The 25722-nt window shown below is 33.9% G+C and overlaps 1 protein-coding gene across 4 annotated transcripts in view; it reads right to left on the reverse strand.

Moving 5' to 3' along the window:
- The window catches only part of LOC148606568 (ATP-binding cassette sub-family C member 9-like), a 66892-nt gene continuing 41170 nt past the window's right edge, over positions 1–25722 (reverse strand). For all 4 annotated transcript variants that reach the window (XM_088547202.1, XM_088547205.1, XM_088547203.1 and 1 more), the window contains 14 exons: positions 20314–20431; positions 19301–19578; positions 17937–18097; positions 15735–15804; positions 14482–14639; positions 13082–13174; positions 12209–12311; positions 8891–9125; positions 8321–8451; positions 6547–6734; positions 5342–5445; positions 4400–4449; positions 1619–1765; positions 1–984 (listed from right to left, as the gene is read on the reverse strand). In XM_088547202.1, coding sequence (XP_088403328.1) covers positions 841–984; positions 1619–1765; positions 4400–4449; positions 5342–5445; positions 6547–6734; positions 8321–8451; positions 8891–9125; positions 12209–12311; positions 13082–13174; positions 14482–14639; positions 15735–15804; positions 17937–18097; positions 19301–19578; positions 20314–20431 — 1980 coding nt within the window. In that variant the 3' untranslated portion in view covers positions 1–840. The remainder of the gene's footprint in view (positions 985–1618; positions 1766–4399; positions 4450–5341; positions 5446–6546; positions 6735–8320; positions 8452–8890; positions 9126–12208; positions 12312–13081; positions 13175–14481; positions 14640–15734; positions 15805–17936; positions 18098–19300; positions 19579–20313; positions 20432–25722) is intronic.

Here is a 25722-nt window from a genome sequence, read left to right on the forward strand (position 1 = left end):
TGATAATTCAATTTATCTACAATGACATAAAACATTTTTCAGACATGTAATTACATTTCAAATGATATTTGATGTCTCATATGCAATATTATACAAATCAATGAAGCATATAACACCAATAACTTTAAGTACTTCTCTGTATAAGAATCAGGCAAAATGTGTATAAGATGTGGCTCATAAAGAAAAAAGAAACACAAAGATATTTTTTTTGTACTTGGCAAATAGTTTCAACTCATGTCCTCCAGAAATAACCATTATTGTATGGTTTACTTTTTAAGATCTTGATAGGTTATATTTAGTTGAAATACACAAGGAAAAAATGGCAGGGAAATTTTCCTGAACTTTTTCCACATACGAGCAGTCAAATAATATTTAAATTACAGATGCTTCAGAATAAATTTTTCGGTTGTTTTCTAGATGAAATAAATATATTATAAATATATTGGAGGCCAAACAAAAAATTAATAAAAAAAAAAAAAAAAAAATAACTGGGAGAAAAATGATATGCCAACCACTGCCTGATTCTTATATGTATCAATATTAAATCTGTCACTCAGTTGAAAGAGGTAATTTGTGTTGGTACATTTACACTTGAATTTCAACATAAATTTTTATTATGTGCATTTCTGGAACAACTTCCTTTTCTGTGCAGCAAATGTATAATATAATTCCACTTCCTGGATAGCAGAGGTATGATATAAATGCCTCTATCTTGTATCTTGTTGATACATAATGACAGGAAGTATTGCAGAAGTTGTTGTGAGGTCCATGGAAGAGATTGAATGGAAAACAGCTGTAGTGTCCCTTTGTAAGCCTTCTTCAATATGAAATAAGGAATCACTATTTGTTTTTAACACTTTTGACTAAAGCGCTAAACATACTTTCTTTGTTTTTCAGTAAAGTCTTTGGAGAGTCAAACTCCATGACTTTACCCTTGTCAAGAACAATAACTCTGTCATAGTTCATAATAGTTGATATACGATGCTGAAAAAAAATAAATAATAATATAACAAATTTCAATAGATAAACTCAAATATAAAAGAGTTTTATTAGTTTAATTATTTATGCGTTAAAGTTCATATTCTAATTGTACGCATTTGTATATAAACAAAAATTATTGTGTGACATTATAAATTTGATTGGTCTTATTCAACCATAAATACAGTTACTAGTTCAACATTAATTCAGTAGGATTTGTAAGTCTGGTTCTAGTTTCAGTTTCCCTTCCCAAATTTCCAGTGTAGACCGTACTGAAATCCGAAGACCGATCTCCATTTTATTGTGTACTTCCGGGAAATCCAAACGCTGCTTCACAATGCAAAATCTTCTATTTTATGCTATTCTAAATATTTTTAACGCTTAGAACTTGATAATTGTCATTTTTAATCGACATTTTTACCGAAAAAATGATACTTCGCTTTTAATACTGAACTCAATGCTATGTTAATGACGAATCTCCATACATTTGAATGGTAGACTAGGACCCATTCTTACGAAACCACGGAGCCAAGTGACGAGACTTACATACCCTATAAACAATAAAGTGATTGCTATAATCATCAATTACTTGCAACACTTCCCCCTTCTCTAAAATATAAATTTCCACAAAAATACTTACAGCAATAGTTATGACAGTTTTATTTTTAAAAGCTGAGAAAATGACTTCTTGTAACTGGTTATCTGTAGCCAGATCAATGGAGGCTGTTGCTTCATCTAGCACCAATATTTTATTGTTTCTTAAAAAAGCCCTTGCTAGACAGAATAACTGAAAGTGAAAAAAAAAAATTATTGAAACAACATATCATTGATATGGAATCTATGTCTGTGGGCCCTGCTGTTTTAAAAATCATGTACATCAGCCATGCTTAACACATTCAATTAAATACACATTACAGCCTAGAAACAAAACAGTCACAGCAACACATTATCTTGAGCTATCCTACCTTCATGCCAAAAGTCATAAACAAAACCCTAACCAAAAGACAAAAAGATGTTTCACACGGAGCAGCTTGACACTACCATAAAGGTTGAACCATGAACAGTCGGGGCAAGTATGAACACATCATTCAAACTTGATACAGATATGAATTTTGATTACCCCACTTCTATCAGATATTTGACTGGAAATTTTATAGATTTTTAAAAAATCATCTTATGGTCATTTTTTTACCCTTGTTCCTGAAAGGTTCCAGTCAAAATCTAAAAAAAATCCCAACCTTTCTTTGGGGTATGGCACCTTGTGTAGTAACTACACAGCAATCCATTTCCTTTTACTGAAGTTATCATCAAGAAATAAAAAAAAAACCTTGTTTTTGGTTCCTTTGTAGCCCCCTATTCTTACTGTGCTCATAACCCCATAAATCTATCCCAGTCTTCATTATTGAGGTATGTCAGATTGTGGTAACATCTATATAAGACCCATTAACTTTTATTAAAAGTTATTGGCTGAACACAAGGAAAATGCTAATTTCAGGCCTTTTTTGCCCTTAATTCATATAAGATTCATGTCTTAACACCAAAAAATCAATCTCAGTGGCTAAAAACCACTAATTCCACTTTCCATAGGCTTCTATGCTAATTTCACAATATTCAATGGCTTCTATGGACTTTACCTTAACTTTAACCTGCAGAGGACTATATATCAGCATGATTCTACATATGTCAGCTCACAATCCTCAGAATGGCATGTGGGGTTAGCAGACTTGCAGTGCAGTACTGGTCACCGGAAGTGAAGGGTCTATAAATAGCATGGGAAATCCCAGTGTTTTCACAAGACAGGGGTATATTTAAAAATCATTATGGAGATTAGGCTTCACATCACAAGAAGCAAAATGCACCTATAAAATGTACAGAAATGTTTTTCCTTTCAGAAACTGTTTAAATTTTTTAAATAAGATGAGAACTTTTTTCACAGCACTATGAGGAACAGGGGTAATTTCTGCGTAGGACTATTTTTGCGTACGTTCCAAATGCTCATTGGTTGAATTGGTGGTCTGTAACCTCAGTCTTCCCTTGGTGGAATGGCACCATGTAACACAATTTCAATGAGATCCATTCACTAATATATTAAATATTAGGACAATCAGGAAAATGCTTGTTTAAAGCCCCCTTTTGGCCCCTAATTTCTAAAATGGTCAAGTCAATTCCAGTCTAACCACTGTGGTATAGAAAATTATAAAAAAATGTAGACATTCCTATTATATGAAATGTTTGTTTTTGGTCCCTAATTCTAATACAGTTGGGTCCATAACCCCCAAAAACAAAAGCAACCTCCCTTTCAAGGTTTGATACCTTGTTATAAAATAAAAAAAAAGATCAACCACCTAATATTCAAGTTAATTTGCACAAAAACCAGGTGTCTACAGATGACATCGACAATGACACACACAAAAAAAAAATAATAATAAAAAATAAAAATAAAAATAAAAATCATACACAAATTTTTTTTTTATAAATAGTAACAGCCCAGACAAAAATCTGTCCTGGAAAAACCATTAATCTAACCTTGGGATCAAAGTATCATTTGCAAATACTGGTATCTATAAACACATACATGTTCATTCAATGGCAAAAACATGAAGATTGTACTACATTGACATTTTTCTACATGTAGCATCAAAAGTGAAAGTAACAGCATGATATCTACTAATTATAGAGAATCACCAATGAACCTTAACTCTGTAAAATACTTAACACCACCTTCCAACCTTTGCAGCTCAGCAAAGATAAATGTCTTAACATATTGAGGTAAGGAAAGATTTTACCAACATTAATGACAACCTCATTATATTAAAAGAAAGTGCTTAAACCAATTTTTATTACACTGCATAAAAAAATAATGATTATTCAGATGTGTAGAACCCAAACTTATATTGGTACAGGAAGTCAGGTAGCTAGCTAAAAAGAGGGGTGGTGGGTATGAGTTCTGAGTAAAACCTTGTCTTTTAATTTTTTTTGGTGTAAATTATTGCAGATCTGTTTATGTTACTTTTAGATAAAGCATATTTTCAGTTGTATTTTATGTTTGTTTGTTAGTTTGTTGGGGTTTAACGTCCGAGCAGCAATATTTCAGCTATATTCAGACAATGAACATGAAATGGATGATAAAATGAACATGAAATGAAAAAAAAGGATGGGTCACAAGGATAATAGGGTCGACAAATTTTGATTGCCACTGGAAAAAGGGGGATGGGTAAGGTCGGGCAATTTAGCCTCCTGAAAATGAGTCATAAAAATCTAGATTTTTGTGTAATTTTAATATGGGATAATGGAGAGATACACAATGAGTAAAGCAAAATTTGCAGTCCAAAATCGAAGAAACAACTCTGAAATCAAAAGGGGAAACAACTCTGTAATCAGTACAGGGCCTGCTGTGCCTGCCCCTGATATTTGAACTTACCTGTTTTTGTCCTACACTGAAATTTTCGCCACCCTCAGTAACATCAGCATCTGTAAAATTAAGATGTAAAAGTCTACAAAAAATTATTATTATTATTATTATTATTCACAGTCCATGAACTGAAGTCCATTTTGTTGATACAAATTACATGACATTGTATATGTCAATCGAAACTGTGACAAAGGTCAACATGAATATATTAGAAACTGACCAATCAATTATTTCTTCTATTCCATCTTGAAGATAGTTGTTAATAATACTACAAGAAACCTGTAAAACAAACTATCTACTGTCGAGACTTTTGGTGATGTGTTAACTGTATGACAAGAATAAAGGGGGAGGGAATTTCTGTAAATTTAGTTCTTTGTATGAATTATCGTAACTTGAAACTACCAGAAATTTAGAAACTAACATAATATATATGTGTTACAGGGTAAATTGGAATAAAGGACGATCCGGAATCCTCCTAGGGCAAACTAGAATTCTGATTTCTTCTAGGACAAATTGAGATATCCTGATTCACCCTTAAGGAGGAATCTGGATTGTGCTGACTTAAATGAGTGTACATTCATTAAAAAGTTATAATACATGTAAATAAAGAAAAACTGGATTCCAACTTGCCCTGTAACATATATATCTGGTAAAGTGGGTTACTGTATCACTGGTAAAGTGGGTTACTATATCACTGGTAAAGTGGGTTACTATATCACTGGTAAAGTGGGTTACTATATCACAGACAAACACAATAAATGAACTATAGCAGGTAACTCTGTAAAGAAATATAATCTTTATTGAAAAATATCTCAATTTCTAAACAGTATTAATGGTAAATTTCAATGGTAAATGAATGTAATAAGACTGATTAGTTTTACATGCTGGCTTATATTTTTATAATTTGCCCAATTCTTACAAAGACTGGCATCTATAATGGGTAAATCTTACCAAGCTGATCTGATAAAGCAGAAATGACATCTTTCATCTGTACAGTATCTAAAGCAGCCCATAATTTATCATCTGGTAATGTGTTGCTGGGGTCTAAGTTATATCTGTGAATATAAAAACAAAATTTGAAAAAAAACAAAAAAAACTTGATTTAGTGATTGTGGTTTAACATATGGCAGATTTTTATTGTGGTAGGTTACAGAAGCAATAGCAAACAGCCAGGATGTAAAAACACAAGAAATGGTATACATTGTGTAAAATTCATTCCTTATTGTAGAAGGCTACAGGAGCAACAGCGAGCAGCCAGAGTGTAAAAACACAAGAAATGGCATACATTGTGTAAAATCCATTCCTTATTGAAGAAGGCTACAGGAGCAACAGCGAGCAGCCAGAGTGTAAAAACACAAGAAATGGCATACATTGTGTAAAATCCATTCCTTATTGTAGAAGGCTACAGGAGCAACAGCGAGCAGCCAGAGTGTAAAAACACAAGAAATGGCATACATTGTGTAAAATCCATTCCTTATTGGAGAAGGCTACAGGAGCAACAGCAAGCAGCCAGGGTGTAAAAACACAAGAAATGGCATACATTGTGTATAAAGTCTTTCTCATTGCTTTTACCATTGTTTCCCAATATCATGGTAACAAAATGTAGATTTAAATAAAGTGAAACCTATCTAAACAAATCCAACTTCTACATTTGTTCTGTTTAGACAGGTGTCAGATTTACCAAGGTTCAAAATACATTGAAACTGATACAATTAAGGAGGTAGACCTAGGGTAAGGGACATAACTCTTGAAATCTGCGATATGTTTGTATCATATTCAATTTCATCAAAGCCTATCAAGCCTTCATTTGAAATAGAATGAAATCAGTCTAAGTTACTTTGATGCTTACATGAGACTGATGTAAAATGCTGAATACAAACATTCAAATGATTTGTAAGAGTTGTGTCCCATACCCTAAGTCTACCTCCTTAAGGGACTTAAAAATGTTTCAATAGGCAATATGCACAATTACATATCATGTCCTTACTATGTACAAAGTTTCATGAAATTTGGTACAGTAGTTTCTGCAAAGTTGTGTTTGCAAAAGTGTGACCAGACAACAGAAAGAGAAAGCCAGATAGAAACAGATGGACAGGGCAAAGACCAAAGGTGGGAGACATAATTGAACAAAACTTATCAACAATTTCATGTATTACCTTACAGTTCCTGCAAATAAAACAGGATCTTGTGGTATTATTGCTAATTGAGATCTTAGTTTCTCTAGTGGAACCCTGGTGATGTCTTTTCCATCCACAGTTATCTCCCCTTCCATGATTTCAATCATGCGGAACAGACTAAGTGTTATGGATGACTTCCCACTTCCTGTTCTACCACATAAGCCAATCTAAAAAAAAAAGACAGAATTGATCATTCTCACCATATTATGTGCAGTATATTGAATACCTCTTTTCTGCTTCCAAATAAATATTGGTTTTGGCAAAACAATTAGACATTTTATAGTTTATTTTACACAAAAAATTCTATTAACAGTGAAAAATGAAGGAAAAAAAACCACATTCCAAAACCATTGATTTTTAAGGAACTACTACACAGGTTTGAAGAGATCAATCTTTTTGCAGGTTTGAAGAGATCAATCGCCACAAGTTATAGCATGTTTGAAGAGATCAATCCCCATGAGTTATTGCAAGTTACGAGATCAATCCCAACAAAATCATGGTTAGAAGAGATCAATCGCTATGAATTATTGCAAGTTTAAAAGATCAATGTCCATGAATTTTTGCAGCATTGAAGAGATCAATCTCCAGGGACAACATCAGTATAAAAGAGATCAATCTTGATGAATGAAAAAGAGCATTGGAGAGATCAATCTCCAAAGATAACAGCAGTATTGAAGAGATCAATCTCCAGGGATAACAGTAGCATTGAAGAGATCAATCTCCTGGGATAACAGTAGCATTGAAGAGATCAATCTCCAGGGATAACAGCAGTATTGAAGAGATTAATAAGTGATCATATTTAATAGAAAATAACACTTGGAGGTACATGTATACCATCAGAATGGTCCAGTTGGAGTTGTTTGATACAAATTTAATACATTGTGTCTGATCTTAGAAATACTTAAAAATTCAGATACCTGTATGCTTGCTCTGTTACTATTTTAAATTACAATAACAATATAAAGACAGTGATCAAATTTACATAATTCTAAAGGAATTTTTTTCAATAACAAAAAAAAAAAAACTAACATAATATCTTAGTTTGCAAAAAAGTAGTGAATAAATGCAACCTCTGACTACCCAATACAACAATACCTTACAGACGCAAATACAAACAGTGAATCACCATGTATCAATATTTCAGAATACCTGTTTACCTGTAAATTCAACTGTAAAATTCAACTAACAGGCAGACAGACAGACTGATACTATCATAATGTATCAATATTTCAGAATATCTGTTTATCTGTAAAATTAAACTAACAGACAGACAGATATTATCACCATGTATCAATATTTCAGAATACCTGTTTATCTGTTAAATTCAACTAACAGACAAACAGACAGATATTATCACCATGTATCAATATTTCAGAATGCCTGTTAATCTGTTTAAATTCAACTAACAGATAGATAGACAGACACTATCATAATGTATAAATATTTCAGAATACCCGTTTATCTGTAAAATTCAACTAACAGACAGACACACAGATATCATCACCATGTATCAATATTTCAGAATACCTGTTTATCTGTAAAATTCAACTAACAAACAGACAGACTGACAGATATTATCACCATGTATAAATATTTCAGAATACCCGTTTATCTGTAAAATTCAACTAATATACGAATAGACAGACAGATACTATCACCATGTATCAATATTTCAGAATACCCGTTTATCAGTAAAATTCAACTTACAGACGGACAGACAGATACCATGCACTTACTGTAAAATTAAACTAACCTTTTCACCAGCTTCTATACTGAAAGAAGCTTCAGTAACAACAGGGTCTAATTCTGCATCATAACGAAGACTTATTTTGTTAAACACAATTTTGCCCTTCTCTGGCCATGCATTATCTACTATCAAGTTACCTGAAAGTGAGAAAAGAGCAAATTAACAGTTTAAGAAATGGACTGATATTCAGGCACGACACAATAAAAATGATATTTCAATTTTTTATATCACTAAATATAACTCTATTTCTTTTTCTTCTCTATTCAATGGATAAATGGACCAAACAGAATGTTAAATTAAAATAGAAATACTGTGAGCAAGCCCTTAAAGATAATAACCCCCAAAACTTTTAAGTTGAATTATCTCCCTTTTAAGTGCACTGACAGTAACTGATCATGAATTCACCTAGACTAATAATGAAAGCAATAAACAATAATTAGCATTTGAGCCCCTTTTTCCCCTTTGTAGAAAAAAAATGTTAGTCTCTGCATTATTTGGACATAAAGTGCACAATAGTGACACTTGCCCCCTTTTTTTCAGTTACGGGATCCACACCTGAATTACCAATACACTTACCATCTTCATGTTTGTTTGGTTCTCTGCTGAGCTTTGTATATTCATGAACTCTTTCTACCGAGTTCATTAACATCTCTGTCTCAGTCGTCATTCTCACAATCCAGTTCAAATAGAATGAGACTTGAAGGGCGTAAGTAACACCGAGACCAACAAAGGCAGGAGAGGTATGGCCTGCTACACAGACACTCAGGGTTACCACAGATGCCAGCAGAACTTGAAATGAACCTAAATAATCCTGAAAATTGAAAACAACATGTATAAATTTTAGCAGTGTACTCATTTTTGCTATCTTTCATGATGGTAAAAAAAGCATTAACAATACTTAGTACTAAGAAATTAATTTTTTACTCTATGAACTGCTTATTATTTCTACAACATGTGAAAATTGATACGCTAATTTCAAATATGTTAATTTGAAAGGAACTGTGAAAATTATAATGTTGTAAAGTAACTGTTTATAACATGTATAATGCAGGATCAACATCAGTTTTTTTTGTTGTTCAATTTCCATGCAGTGTTGAATAGTGGGAATTCAAGAGACTTATGTTTTTTAGATGTACACATATTGAATGTTTGTTTGTTTGTTGGGGTTTAACGTCAATATTTCAGCTATATTCAGATGATGAACATGAAATTGATGATAAAATGAACATGAAATGATGATGAAATGAAAAAGGGATGGGACACAAGGACAATGGGGTTGACAAATTTTGATTGCCACTGGAAATAGGGAGAGATGGGTAGGGTCGGGCAATTTAGGCTCCTGTGGGGGAGCCCTATGGTTCCTACTCCGGGAGAATACCACAGTAGGGTTCTTTAACATGTAAAGAATGTGGCATCTTTCCCAACACGGTGCACCACTATGGTTTGCGGTCAGGTTTTCCGTATTATAGCCTGACTATCCCAGCATGTAACACACCAGGGGTACCCCATTCCACCACCTTGGGCACACATCCCAGTTGCTCTGTGGGCAGAGCGCCGTAGCCCCCGGCTAGGGTTCTGAGCACTATTTAGTCGGCTTTACGACAAGCTTAGCGCTGCTGCAGGCCTATTCTTTTAACACCCGGACCTGCACGGGGCTACACATATTGAAAAACAGATGATATACAGTAAAAAATGCCTAGGTTGTTGATTCCATTGCTGTCAGCATGAGACTCATAATTATATAAAGTAAAGTCAAGTTATGGGTGTTTGTAACATACAGACAGACAAACAAAAGAAATGAATTTACTAGGTTGATCCCTAGCTATCTGATATCTGTATTCATATGGGTGTTTTTAACAGACAGACAGACAAACAAAAGAAATGAGCTTACCAGGTTGATCCCTAGCCATCTGTTAGCTGTATTCATATCGGTGTTTGTAACAAACAGACAGATAAACAGAGGAAATGAGCTTACCAGGTTAACTCCTAGCCATCTGTTAGCTGTACGCATATGGATGCTTGTAACAGACAGACAGACAAACAGACAGGCAGAGAAACACAAAAAAAAATGAGCTTACCAGGTTGATCCCACGCCATCTGTTAGCTGTATGCATATGGATGCTTGTAACAGACAGACAGACAAACAGACAGGCAAAGAAACACACAAAAAAATGAGCTTACCAGGTTGATCCCACACTACCTATTAGCTGTATGCATATGGATGCTTGTAACAGACAGACAGATAAACAGACAAGCAGAGAAACACACAAAAAATGAGCTTACCAGGTTGATCCCTGGCCATCTGTTAACTGTATGCATATGGATGCTTGTAACAGACAGACAGACAAACAGACAGGCAGAGAAACACACAAAAAAATGAGCTTACCAGGTTGATCCCTAACCATCTGTTAGCTGTATGCACATGGATGCTTGTAACAGACAGACAGACAGACAAACAGACAGGCAGAGAAACACACAAAAAAATGAGCTTACCAGGTTGATCCCTGGCCATCTGTTAGCTGTATGCATATGGATGCTTGTAACAGACAGACAGACAAACAGACAGGCAGAGAAACACACAAAAAATGAGCTAACTAGGTTGATCCCTAGCCATCTGTTAGCTGTATGCATATGGATGCTTGTAACAGACAGACAGACAGAGAAACACACAAAAAAATGAGCTTACCGGGTTGATCCCTAGCCATCTGTTAGCTGTATGCATATGGATGCTTGTAACAGACAGACAGACAAACAGATAGACAGAGAAACACACAAACAATGAGATTACCAGATTGATCACTAGCCATCTGTTAGCTGTATGCATATGGATGCTTGTAACAGACAGACAGACAAACAGACAGGCAGAGAAACACACAAAAAAATGAGCTTACCAGGTTGATCCCTAGCCATCTGTTAGCTGTTTGCATATGGATGCTTGTAACAGACAGACAGACAAACAGATAGACAGAGAAACACACAAACAATGAGCTTACCAGGTTGATCCCTAGCCATCTGTTATCTGTATGCATATGGATGCTTGTAACAGACAGACAGACAGACAAACAGACAGGCAGAGAAACACACAAAAAAATGAGCTTACCGGGTTGATCCCTAGCCATCTGTTAGCTGTATGCATATGGATGCTTGTAACAGACAGACAGACAAACAGATAGACAGAGAAACACACAAACAATGAGCTTACCAGGTTGATCCCTAGCCATCTGTTAGCTGTATGCATATGGATGCTTGTAACAGACAGACAGACAAACAGACAGGCAGAGAAACACACAAAAAAATGAGCTTACCAGGTTGATCCCTAGCCATCTGTTAGCTGTTTGCATATGGATGCTTGTAACAGACAGACAGACAAACAGATAGACAGAGAAACACACAAACAATGAGCTTACCAGGTTGATCCCTAGCCATCTGTTATCTGTATGCATATGGATGCTTGTAACAGACAGACAGACAGACAAACAGACAGGCAGAGAAATACACAAAAAAAAATGAGCTTACCAGGTTGATCCCTAACCATCTGTTAGCTGTATGCATATGGATGCTTGTAACAGACAGACAGACAAACAGACAGGCAGATAAACACACAAAAAAAATGAGCTTACCAGGTTGATCCCTAACCATCTGTTAGCTGTATGCATGTGGTTGTTTGTAACAGACAGACAGACAGACAGAGGAAATGAGCTTACCAGGTTGATCCCACGCCATCTGTTAGCTGTATGCATATGGATGCTTGTAACAGACAGACAAACAGATAAACAGAGGAAATGAGCTTACCAGGTTGATCCCTAGCTATCTGTTAGCTGTATGCATATGGATGCTTGTAACAGACAGACAGACAGACAGACAGACAGAGAAACACACAAACAATGAGCTTACCAGGTTGATCCCTAACCATCTGTTGGCTGTATGCATATATAGGAATGGTGTGTTGTTTGTATTGATAAGGTTCATCACTTTGGTGAAAAATCTTTTTTCTGCTCTGTTGGAAAAAAAGAAAGAATTCATATGTACAAATAGAAAAAAAAAACATATTATATGTACAATAAAAAAACCTAACAAAAATAACTGTAAAACCCTAATATTCATGGTTTTGGGTGGGTATGCTAAATAATGAATTATTGATTGATTGTTGATATCAATTAATGACTGATTTATTCATTTGTGATTTTAAGACCTATGGCAGATATTCCATGCATTCCATCACAAGAAGATTTCATAAATTAAAAAGACTCTAGACATACGAAATGCTCAGTGCCATTATGTAATAAAGAATTTGTGAAAGTTTGATCAAAGTCCATTCAGTATTAGAGTTAATGTTGCAGATTAGAAGACGTTCCCCAGCCTTGGTTGATCAATTACAAAGGCATTGTAGAAATGCAAAAAGCATATTAATGCATTCAGAAACAAAACAGTGCAATTGTCAATGATGCCAAAGACGGTTAAAAAGGGGTCTTCGTTGCATAAAATTGGAATTATAAGTATAAATAAAAGTTATTTTTACAGAGTTTATTGATCCTTCAAACTTTATTTAGTTTTTGAGTGATTTGGTTGCATTTACACATCAACTAACTCCTTAAAAAAAAATCTGTGTGTCTGTTAGTTGAATTTTACAGATAAACAGGTATTCATAAATATTGATACATGGTGATAGTATCTGTCTGTCTGTCTGTAAGTTGAATTTTACAGAAAAAAACTATAATATCTATTACTTTGAAGGGAGTATAAAAATCAAACATACATGTAACCTACCTGTAGGCTCTAATTGTCTGTAAACCATTCAGTGTCTCAGAAAAATGTGAAAATATTGGAGATTTGGTTGTATTGTCTAATCTCTGTAACTCTCTGAAAAGATGAACAATTTATTTATACCAATTTGAAACAAAAGTGAGAGATTTCATGGCAAACCTAGCAAGGCTACTGTGTGATTTAAATACCATTCTGTGTAAGAATCAGGCAATGGGTGGACATCATTAGTCTCGATTGAGTCTTTTTTGCCTCAAACATATTCAATACATATAGAAAAACAACTGGAAAAATATTTAAATTTATTCTGAAGCATCTATGAAGTAGATATATTATTAATACTAATGTGGGGAAAAGTGTGGGCCACCATTTTTCAGTAGTGCATTTCAACTAAATTTGCTCCCAGTTTTTTATGGAGTTGGAGTTGTTCATGTACTTTTGTTACTTTGTATGTATTATTTTGGTAATTTTATGTTCTTTGTTGTGTGTTTCTGTTTTCCAAGTCTGGTCTTTGTCCCTGGATTACATTCTTGTGATTTCAGCTAAAATCTTGACTACTCTTTGACCTATAAACTATTAATATTTTAAAACGCTAACTTTGCCAACACTTTGATGGTTATTTCTGAAGATTATGAGGTATAAATGCCTGGATAATGCAATAAAATCTCTGCATTTTTTTCTTCATGTGTCACACCTCATACACATTTTACCTGATTCTTAGACAGAGAAGTACTTAAATACAATATAACAATAATTTACAGCCATTCAAACTTGATAGACAATGTCCAAGAGATTACACATGTGTTCTATGATAATGACACATTGGTAAAATGTAAGGCAGATTGCTGTCATGAGAGCTACCTAAATAACTCAAAAGCCTAGCTAAATTTGTATCGAAACCTGCACCACTTTTTTCAAATAAGAATATAAGGAAAAAGAAAAACTTCTCAATTAAAAGGGTCATTTAAAAAAATAACCCCCCCCCCCGGTGTTCAAAAAGGTGTTCAGTACTGTTAAACAAGAATCATATTGGTTAGGCACTATGTACATGTAAGTCAGAAATTTTGTCCCTCTTCTGGACCCTGTTCAAATATTCTGGCCAAAAGGCCTGTATAAAAAATGTTACATTGGTGTTAAGTCTCCCGCTTTCTGCAGAAGCCCCACAATGTTTCATAAAAATATCAGCAATGTCCAGCTTATGTGCCTTTGTCAAAGCGGGAAATTATCTACATTTGTAAACTTATTGTATTTTATTCGAATTTCCAGTTAAAAATCATAATGATTTACTTCAATTTTTGTAAAAAGAAGTTGATCTCCTGCTTTGAGAAAATTTATGATTGATCTCCTGCTTTAGAATTACAAAGGTTTACAGATATGACTTCCGTGAATAAAAGGTTATCACTCACCTTGCTGAAGCTCTGAAAAATTTCTGTATCAAATAATACAGTATAAATAATGGAATAGCAGCAATAATAAAATAAGGTGTTGTAATACTGTTAACGACCACAGCACATAGCGTTGTAAATACACAAGCAAGGAAACTCTCTAATGTGGAGGGCAGTTTCTGAAAGTAAACAAAGTTTAAATCACCCGAATGTAACATTTTGTCACACAGCCTTAGCAATTTGCTAGTTACCAAGTACCTTTTATATTTATTAGTCGATCATCATTACAAATTATTACAAATGGTCCATTTTCAACGAATTTTTAACGAATAAAATTTTCTTGGCGGTTATTACAGTTATTATCCAAAGTGTGGACCTCAAACGGACGGACGAACAACTGTATACCATAATATGTCCCGTCTTAGACGGGCGTATAAAAAAAGACAATGATTTTATTGCATAATTCTGATATTTGTACCTCATAACCTCCAGAATTTACTGTCAAAGTATTTGTTAAATTTTGACTCTCTAAGATACTGATAGATCAAATTTAGTTGAAATGAACTATGGAAAAATGGCGGGAAAATTTATCAGCACATTTTTCCTATATAAGCAGTAAAAAAATATCTGTGTTACGGATGCTTCAGGATAAATTCAAATTGCTTTTCAATTGTTTTCCAGATGTATTAAATATGTTTTGAGTTAAAAAAGACCTAACTAAGAAAAATGATGTGCCACTCATTGTCTGATTCATATAAAGAATGGAACTTAAATTGGTATAATTTCCTTTGTACACAGAAAAAACTACAACATATGTGTATGTTTTCATATGTTTCAATACATACATGTGTGAAAGCATACGTGTAGGACCAGTATGAAAGCATATGTGTAGGACCAGTATGGAAGTATATGTGTAGGACCAGTATGGAAGCATATGTGTAGGACCAGTACATACATATGCCTTCAAATGATAGAAATCACCCGGGAAATCAGTTAAAATGAGGTACCCTTAAAAGACAAGATAGGTTGGTTGATTGATTATGGTTTAACATCCTATGGCAGATATTTCATCCATTTCAGTACTAAGGAATTATCTTGGTTGGCCTTATCCAAGTATATGTAGTAATTAGTGACCCATTACCCGGTCAGAAGATTTTACAGAAGCAAATATTAGAAGATGTGCTGATCATTTGTGAACAGATGGACAGACAGATAGTTTGGTTGATAAATCATGTAACCCTAACAAATTTATTTTGCAAAACATTATAATGTACCTGGTCTACCTGGCCCATATCATTAGAAAATCTGTTAATTATTCTACCACTAGGGTTAGTGTCGAAAAACCTGGAAAAAAATATTTATTACTGTAGACCCTAAAATTTTCATTCTGTGTTTTTCACCGTTTTTTTTCTGTTCAATGTACTGTTACCTTAAATTCCAAATTATTTGTTCCATTTCAGAAGAAGAAATTTTAACCAATTGAACAAACCCTGCTTTGTACTAGTCAACATGTCGAGCAAGATTTTCAATGTGCTAGCTCACAGACACAACAGTTTGCAGGTAGGCAAGCCACCTCAATAAGACACATTATTCTGATTACAAGCCAACCATTCATCACTCTACTGACCTACGGTAAGGACCACAACTCTTACAAATCATTGGAACATCTGTATTCACCATTTACAACAACCTCATGTAAGCATCAAGGTAACTTGGACAGATTTCATTCTGTTTCAAAGGAAAGCTTGAACAGCTTTGGTGAAATTGTATACGATACAAATATATCAGTGATTTCAAGAGTTATGTCCCTTACCCTAGGTCTACCTCCTTAAATATCATGTGCAGATTTGAAATATAAGAAACAATTGAGAACAGGAATTTAAAAAATTCTGAATTAAATGGACATGTACTGTAAAATCAAGAATATCAATCTTTAAACCTGAGTTTGTGAAAGAAAATGTATTCAAATTCCTGGAAATCTGCTATATTAACAAGAAGCTCCCAGGAGCCTGAATTGCTCCCCTGGTTGAATTTTGCCTTTCAAACGCAATAAACTGAACAAGAAGTTGTCCAACAATGTTTACTCAAGAAGTCTTTGGTAGGACTTATCATAAGGATCATTTCAACAATTGAAAGTTTCTTTTAATCTATCAGTTTTCAAGATATTGACTGAATATTAAAAAAAAAGTCCTTTTCCCCCTTTCAAGGCCAATAACTCTTACAAGAAGTTGTCTGACAACTTTTATCCCTGAAGAATTTTGTAGTCCTAATAATAAGGATCATTTCAGCTATTGAAAGAATTTGCCCAAGTCTAACGGTTTTGGTGATATATGCGAAAAAACTACTGTCTGACCCCTATGTTCTATCTTTAGTAATGGTGGCCATGTTTTTTGATGGATCAAAAACCCCCACACCAGTTCTATGCAGGATACCCTAAGGAACAATCATACCAAATTGGGTTTCTATTGGTTAAGTAGCATCAGAGAAGATTTTTTGAAAGAAATAACATTAAGAATAGCAAAATCGTTGAAAAAGGGCAATAACTCCAACATGGCTCGACAGATTAAAACCAAAATTTGACTTAATCTGAATTAAGCTAAACCTTACGGTTTTGGAGATATATGTAAAAAACTACTGTCTGACCCCTATGTTCTATTTTTAGTAACAGCAACCATTTTTTTTTCGATGAATCAAAAATCCCCATTTCATTTCTATTAAGGATACCCCAAGGAACATTCAAACGAAGATTGGTTCTAATTGGTCAAGTAGTTTCAGAAAAGAGTTTTTATAATTGTAAACAATGATGACGGATACCAAGTAATGGCAATAGCTCACATGGCCTGCGGTCAGGTGAGCTAAAAAATAGCAAAAAACATTGATTGATTGATTGATTGTTGGGGTTTAACGTCTGAGCAGCAATATTTCAGCTATATTCAGACGAACAAAAAAACATTGAAAAAGAGCAGTAACTCCAACACAGCGTAACAGATTAACATGAAAATTTAACTGCAGATAGATCTCACCATGCTGAACACTTTTAGAATTGTCAGAATTTAGCTAAACCGAACAGTTTTGGAGATATATGCAAAAAACTACTATCTGACCCCTATATTCTATTTTTAGTAACGGTGCCATGCGTTTCAACGTATCAAAAATCCCCAGATCAATTCTATGCAAGATACCACAAGGAACATTCATACCAAGTTCCAATTGGTCAAGTAGTGTCAGAGGGGAAGAGTTTTGAAAACATTGTTAATGACGACGGCGGATGCCAAGTGATGGCAATAGCTCATATGGCATTTTGCCTGGTGAGCTAAAAATGATATTACACAAATTTGGAATTTGCCACTTGTCTCATTTGACATTTGACAGACTTACATGCAAAAGGCAAATAGAGACGAAGAGTTGGTATTAACCTAATCCTTTTTTTTTATTACTACGGCATTATTTTAATCATTAACTGCTAACATGCTTACCACCCTTTGACATGTAGTATTGTCTCTAGCATGAGTTTATGTAGATTTTTTGATGCACGAATCCCTACTATGAATAGCACCAGGTTAGCAAACAGTGCCCCAAATATACCACATACTGACAGTATTACATAAATAGTTGTGTAGTAGGAGTTATCAAATACCTGCAAAAAAATAACATTTAGGCTGAAAAGCTGTTCAGTTCTCAGGCACTGCCGCATCCCTAAAAACCCTTCCGCATCTGCGATTTTTTATTACGGTAAAATGCAGAAATTTTATATCCGTTCCAGAAATTTTCATATCCAGTCTGGAATCAACTTTTAATTAGTTACAGAATCATTTTATATCCGTTCCAGAAATTTTCATATCCAGTCTGGAATCAACTTTTAATTAGTTACGGAATCATCTGCGCACTTGACAGAAATGTAAAAAGTACGATGCAAATGAGGTTGTTATTAAACATTGATCATTAAAAACGAAAATTTGTCTTGTGGCTGAGAAATGGCTTTTATTGCTTGCCACATCTCATATTCCAGTACAGTGTTGAAGCCATGGAGTATTTTATTTAACTTCTCAACATCCTGTGCATTTACAGAATTGTTCAATTCGATGAAAAAAAAAACTTGCTTTTGATCAAAAGAAAAAAAATTCAAAAAAAGCCTCCATCTCGCATCAATTTTTTTTAAAAAGTGGCCTGAGAACCAAGGCATTTTTTGTTGTATGGCCTTAATCACACACATTGACATGCTAGGTATATCCCCCATTTGTTCAATGTTCCATTTATATTGAAATATGGGAAATTCCCATGAATCAGGAAGTTGATATTGGACAGAAACCAAAATCAGTTACAATGAATGCCCTATCTATAGAAACAAACGATAAAGCCACATACCAAATTTAGTGGATGGATTCTTTAGAAAATGCCATTCAATTATATATTTAGCAAACAGTCCATGATGCTGAAGGTAAAAATGACAATATAAGGACCAGACCAACACCCTAAAAATTATCTGAACCAAAATGTAGCTGATGTCCACTGAATTGTTTTTGGGCAACCAACTGCTCCAATTCTCACCATTTGAACCAAAGTATCATATACAATTTGCTATATTGTACTTTTTAAATGTGGTTCGCTCTGCAGTATTTTTGTGGAAGAAAAGAATAAAGATACATTACATTTTAAAAAATGATAGCACGTTCTTAATTTGAAAGTGAGGCGGTCCATATAAAGTTACCTGAACTGGCAGTGATTTATGAGAAAGTATACAAAATAAAATCTATAAGTATAAAATAAGACAATATTCCATCCTTCATTCTAATTAATATGGTTACCATGGTTACCATTCATTTCAATTTTCGTAACTTACTGGAACAGTCATGTTTGTCATGTTTCCAAGGGCATTATATGCTTTCAGTTTGGTGTAAAACTCTGTAGACTCCTCGCTCCAAACAGACAACCAGAAATTACTCCCAACAATCATACCATACTGAAAGAGCATCAACAACAGAACAAATAACACAAAGCCAATGCCACAAGCCTTCATGTAATGGAAGTAGACAATGGCCTTTACTGCTCCCTTCTCCTGGTGCTCCTTGGATACCAGTTTACCATCATGCTCTCCTGATTTACTTTTAAGTGGTGTACCTAAAAAAGCAAAAAATCATTTCAAATGTCACTAAACCATTGATCTTTACCAATATTTAAACATATAACTAAGAGGGTAGTTTGTTACCCCGAGAAAATCATTGTCATCTTGAGGTGTAGCTGAGGGTGACAATGTATTTTTACAGGGTAAAAAACTGCTTTATCAACCTCTTAGCTATATGTCGTTTACTTTTTTTATACTTAATGTTCCATTTTCACAAAAGGGTAAAAAGAAAAAAAGATATAAGACATTACAGACAGACACACAGACAAGGGAAAAACAGTATAGCCCTTTCTTTTGCAGCAGAGGTATAATTGTTACTCCCTGAAACATGTGATTGAGCAGAATATTACACTTGTGTTGTACCAATCAAAATACAGCAAGTTGACATGAAATACTATATTTTGTTAAATGAAATACTGAAGCCCATCTGGGTGGGTTTTATTTAAATAATAAACATAAAATTACTTATCACAGAAGCAGGGTGCAATAACCAGGAGCCTCAATTCCTGATCTTGGACCTTTGAAATTTCATTTAACCAGGTTCCAGACCTTCAACTTTATTCACTGACATTTTATTTAGAACCAGTTGACCACTGATTTGAAACTTCCAGGAACTTCTACTCTTGAAAGTTAATTTTGATCCCTGCATAAGGCACACAATGTTTTTTTCTTGATTTAAAAGTTTTGATAAAAAAAAGTTTCTGATGAGCTTAGTGATATAGGCTACTAACTTTCTCCTTCGTTTTCCTCCTCAATATCAGGATCTTTGAATTCTATCACTGGTTCTTCTTCATCCTCATTATAAGAGAAGGCTGATAACTGTCTACCTAGGGTCTGTGAACTTAGAGACTATAAAATCCAAGATAAAAACTAATTGGTTAAAACTACAGGAAGAATAACAAAAATAAACAGCTTTGCTGAAGCACTGGACATGCTTGTCCCGTCAATTTGATGCTTGATAACCCAACAGAGTGTCCTGACTCCAATTCACATGAAATATCCTGTATAGTGGGAAATTTTCATGAGGTTCTAATTTTCACTGTATTTGCTTGAAAATAAAGACAGCAAAAATTTAATACCCCTATTCATTCATAGACCAAATTGGAAAGTTTGGCACCTGAAAAAATAACCTGCTAATTTTAGAAGTCCAAAATTACTGAATGAACAAACCAAAAATCAAGGTTAATGGGACATACAGATTGCAATTTTCCTTACTTTAAATCATGAACTTTAAGCTTTCTGCCCTTACAGGTCCTGAATTGGTAAACAATGTTAACAAACTTTGGGCTCTCTGCCCTTACAAGGTTTAAATTGACAAACAATGTCACTAAACTTTAGGCTCTCTGCCCTTACGAGGCCTAAATTGACAAAGTCATTAAACTTTCGGCTCTCTGCCCTTACAAGACCTGAATTGACAAACAATGTTGCTGAATACTTGCCCACTACTTCTTTTCATTATTTCATTGTCAAACTTAAAAATATTGCAATAGTAATACCTGGAATCATGACAGGGTTTCTTTGGGTAATTGGAAATGATTTCATTATTTAATTAAGTACTTCTTAGTCTACGAATCAGGCAAAATGTGTATAAGGTGTGGCATATAAAGAAAACATACACAGAGATTTTATTGCATTATCCAAGTATTTATACCTCATAACCTCAAGAAATTACCGTCAAAGTATTTGTAAATTTGCCTTTTTCAGATATTGATAGGTTAAATTTAATTGAAATGCACTGTGGAAAAATTGCAGGAAAATTTTCCTAAATTTTTTCCTTAAAAAAAGATCTACGTCAAGATGCTTCAGGATAAAATTAAAATAGTTTTCCAGTTGTTTTCTAGATGTAATTGAATATTGCTGAGGCAAAACAGCCCAAATTAAGAAAAATGACGTCCCACTCATTGCCTGACTCTTACACAGAATGGTACTTAAAAAGCTATATCAGCATGTAGTTATAATTTAAAAGATGTAAAGTTATGCCTGGATAAAAAAACATGCATATGTAGGATAATAAAAAAAAATGGGATTAATCAAATACCACATTTCTGCTGGAGGCAGTGTATTTCAATGACCTATAAATACTAAAGTTTAATACAACCTGTTACCACTTAAGTGCCACACATAAAAAACCTACTACAGTAAAACAGTAATCAAGGGAACCAAGGTTATAGCAGTAATTAAAAGAATGTAATAATGGAACAAAGACCAGACGTACACAACAAAGAACAGACCTAAAATCATACATACAAAATAATAAATGCAAATGAGCAACTCGGACTCCACTAAAAACTGGGAGCATGGACCAGTGGGGTAAGCGTCCTCTGCTTTTCTAGAAACACCCACTGAGTTGCTCATAAAAAGTCAAGTCCAGGGTAGACAAAAGAGGAAAGAAAAACTAAGATGCGTTGAAAAAAATCAGTTTTCATGGCACAGATGGATACACCGTAACAATCCACAAGTTCATGATAACAACCATAAAACTTCTGTAGTGATGACTTCAATCTTGTAACAACATAACCTTGTTCCAGAAGCCTATTTGTTAGAATTCTAGCATGATACTAGAAGTCTGCATAGTTTCAGCAAGCTCTGGCATAACGTATGAGTTGTGACATGAACAATCCATACACAGGTGTAGAAGGGATGTTGCCATAGAAGAAAGGAAAATTGACAATTTTGAATAAAAAGTCATCACATTTGCCGTAATGTTTGGTCAATAGTTTTCCTTTACCATTGATTTCAATGTGTAGGTCAAGATATGAGGCCGACTTCACAGTGTCTGTAGTATCCTTTATCTCAAGTTCTTTTGGGTAGATGCGATGTATGAAATTCCGGAAATTAAGATTGTTTAAAGATAATAAGTCATCTATATAGCAGAAACTGAGATCTAGCTAAACAATATACGTTCTTTTGGATCAGATCAGGCTCATAAGAGTGAAGGAATAGGTCAGCAAGTAGAAGAGCACAAGGAATGCCGACCATTTGTTGAAAAATACGTCCACCACACTGAAGAAAAATGTTGTCGAGTAAACCCAATCCAGGGCAAATTTGGACTTGGAATTGGTTAAGTATAGACAGGTATTCAGTTAAAAGGTTAAAAATTCATTCAAACTGAGACTTTAAAAAAACTTTAACAAGGGGCTCCTAAGAGCCTGAATTGCTCACCTGGTTAAATTTTGTCTTTTGAGGGCAATAAATTTAACAAGATATTGTCCAACAATTTTGACTCAAGAAGACTTTGGTAGGACTAATCATAAGGATCATTTCAGCAATCAAAAGTTTCCTTCTATCTATTACATTAAGGAGTCTTCTGACAACTTTAATCCCTGAAGACTTTTGTAGTCCTAATAATAAGGATCATTTCAGCTATTAAAAGTATTTGGTTAAACCTAACAGTTTTGGAGATATAGTACCAAAAACTACTGTCTGACCCCTATGTTTTATTTTTAGTAACAGTGGCCATGCTTTTCAATGGATCAAAAATCCCCACATCAGTTCTATGCAGGATACCTCAAGAAACATACATACCAAGTTTAATTCCCATTGGTCATGTAGTGTTAGAAGAGAAGAGTTTTGAAAAATTTGTTAACAATGACAATGACGACGATGGACAACGATGAAGACGGGGGCCAAGTGATGGCAATAGCTCAAATGGTCTATGGCCAGGTGAGTTAAAAAGTGTCAGGTTTAGAGATGTTTTCATATTTTTCAGGGTTCAGTTTAAACAGGATTCACTGTACAATCTAAAATAAAACATAAAACATTGAAAAAACAAAGGGGCTTTCTTTCATGAAGAAAACTTTGAACCAAAATGTCTGTTAAATCAATCAAAGTGTTTTCGAGTTGTAATACATAGTGTTGACAGTAATACATGTATAACATAATAGTACCATGTGAGTGTATCAAAATTTTTTGAAACATACTGATTAAAATATCCAGGGAGTTAGATTAAGGGTCAGTCTTTGTAAGAATCAAGCAGTGGATGAAACATGGTATGAAAAAATCATATGTAATTTGACTATTTCCACTATCAGAATCAAGTAAAAAAGATGATATTTTCCATATCATGTTGGTGCATTGAGATATATTTTCATTGAAATGCAGTATAAATGAACATTTAAAGGGCAGCTAACTCTGTCAAAAACGTCATTTTTCTAACATTCTAGAAAATCCAATGATGCAGAGATCAAATAATGGTCTTTTCATAGAGATAGCATCCTTCATTGAAATAATATTGTCTGATCGGTGGGGTTTTGACAAGCATGTTTCTGATTTTCCCCATGTTGCCTGATTCTTACAAATACTTACACTCCTAATATCTGATTGATAAATAAAGTACCTGTTTTACCAGTTGTTTTCAATTGAAAATATACCTATAAGTAATTTGTAACTGATACTGTTACTGTGAATGTACCAAATTTTGCTGTTAAGGAAAAGAGCATCAGTTTGTTGAATCATGAATAGGAAACTTCTAATTCGTCTTAAACCAAACTTGGTTTCCCACAAACAATAATACTTTCACTGTATATAAGATTCATTCAAAATTTGATCACAATATTTAAGTCCTTTTTGTAAACTTTTTGAACTGCATTATTTTTGCACTCCATGAAAATTGAGACATTTCTTGAGGAAAAACAAAAATCATTAGAGGGGGCTTAGGATGGCATTATACCAGAGGTAAAAATTTCATTAAGAACAATTAATCACCTGGAGGTAAAAATTTGATGAACTATGCACCATTGGGTATGTATTTCCAGGTGGGGTCAAAAATATTGTATGATAATGGTAGAATGTTTGAGTACACCCAAATTTCAGCAGTTAATTCACTACAACAGCAAATAGATTATATTTTTTACCATTCACTCATGCTAAATATGATGTAAAAAACAAAATCAAAACAACAGGAAGTTAAAATATCAAATAGTGTGACAGCTTAGTTACCTTAGGTTCAGGCTGTGAAAATAAAATAATCATACCAAACTTTGACTCTACATGAAAACACTGTAACTTTAAACAAAAAAATAAAACTAAGATTTCAGCAAAGAAATAATATTATCAAATACCAGTGGTAGATCTAAAAATTTAAAAAAGATGGGTTTCTGATCCAGAAATTTATAAAAAGGGACCAGTTTTAGCCTAAATCTGTTTACATTTTGACAAAAACCTGGTACACACTGTGAAAGTAATAATTTTCATGTGGTGCAAATTTACATGGTTTCCGTGGGTAGGCTAAACCATGATATTTGGTTCCGAACTAAAAGGAGATTCCCACTGATGTGTATATTGAAAACATAAAAACCACAAATTCAAGAAACCATGAACTCGTGTTTCTTCCCTTATCCACAAAATTTGGTATCCAAGAAAAAAGTACTTTCACAGTGAGTAACAACATTTTTTAACAATAAGGGAGTTTTCCTCCACGCGAATCCACCACTGATAACATAATCAAGCAAATGCAAAGGCTTTTATTAGGCATTAATTTTCATTGTCTAATATAGGGCAGGTGTAACCTGTAAGAGGATAGAGTTATTTTTAAAAATAATTATGCCTTTTACAGTGTGATATCAAATAGGATTTATTTTTCTTCATTATTTAACAAAATTTTTAAGATATGAGCTATAAGCAGAAAAACATTTATTTTTCAATTTTGTTATAGATGCGAAACTGAAAAAGATCCTAACTCCATATTACCCTTGTACTACAGGTTAACTTTCTGTCATACTGGAATCAAGCTCTCAGTGCTTGTAAGGTCAGGGGTTAAATTTGTACTGAGTATCATTATGATGACTTCTTTTTTAATAATACAGTTACCAATGCACTTCGACAAGTTTTAGTAAAACTTATGTTGAGTCATCTCCCTTAGTAATTGTACCACTAACTTGTTGTCAATGAATAGTTGCTGAGAGAAGTGTGACAAAAATATAAACTTGTAAAAATATAAAGTAAAAAAATAAACAAAGCCCTTGGTAAACAGGAAGTTGTTGTCAAATACCTCCAAAAATAAATCCCACCATATGGCACATATAAAGGATTTCAAGCTGCTTTGATGAGTAGTTGCTGAGAAAAGTGTGAAGAAAATTTCAACTTTCAAAAATATAAAGTCAAAAAAAGACGTCCTCAATAAACAGGGAGTTATAGTCAAA

Source organism: Perna viridis, chromosome 9 (assembly GCF_037379345.1).
Source record: "Perna viridis isolate PV_CMFRI_1.1 ecotype Kerala chromosome 9, ASM3737934v1, whole genome shotgun sequence".
Taxonomy (NCBI): domain Eukaryota; kingdom Metazoa; phylum Mollusca; class Bivalvia; order Mytilida; family Mytilidae; genus Perna; species Perna viridis.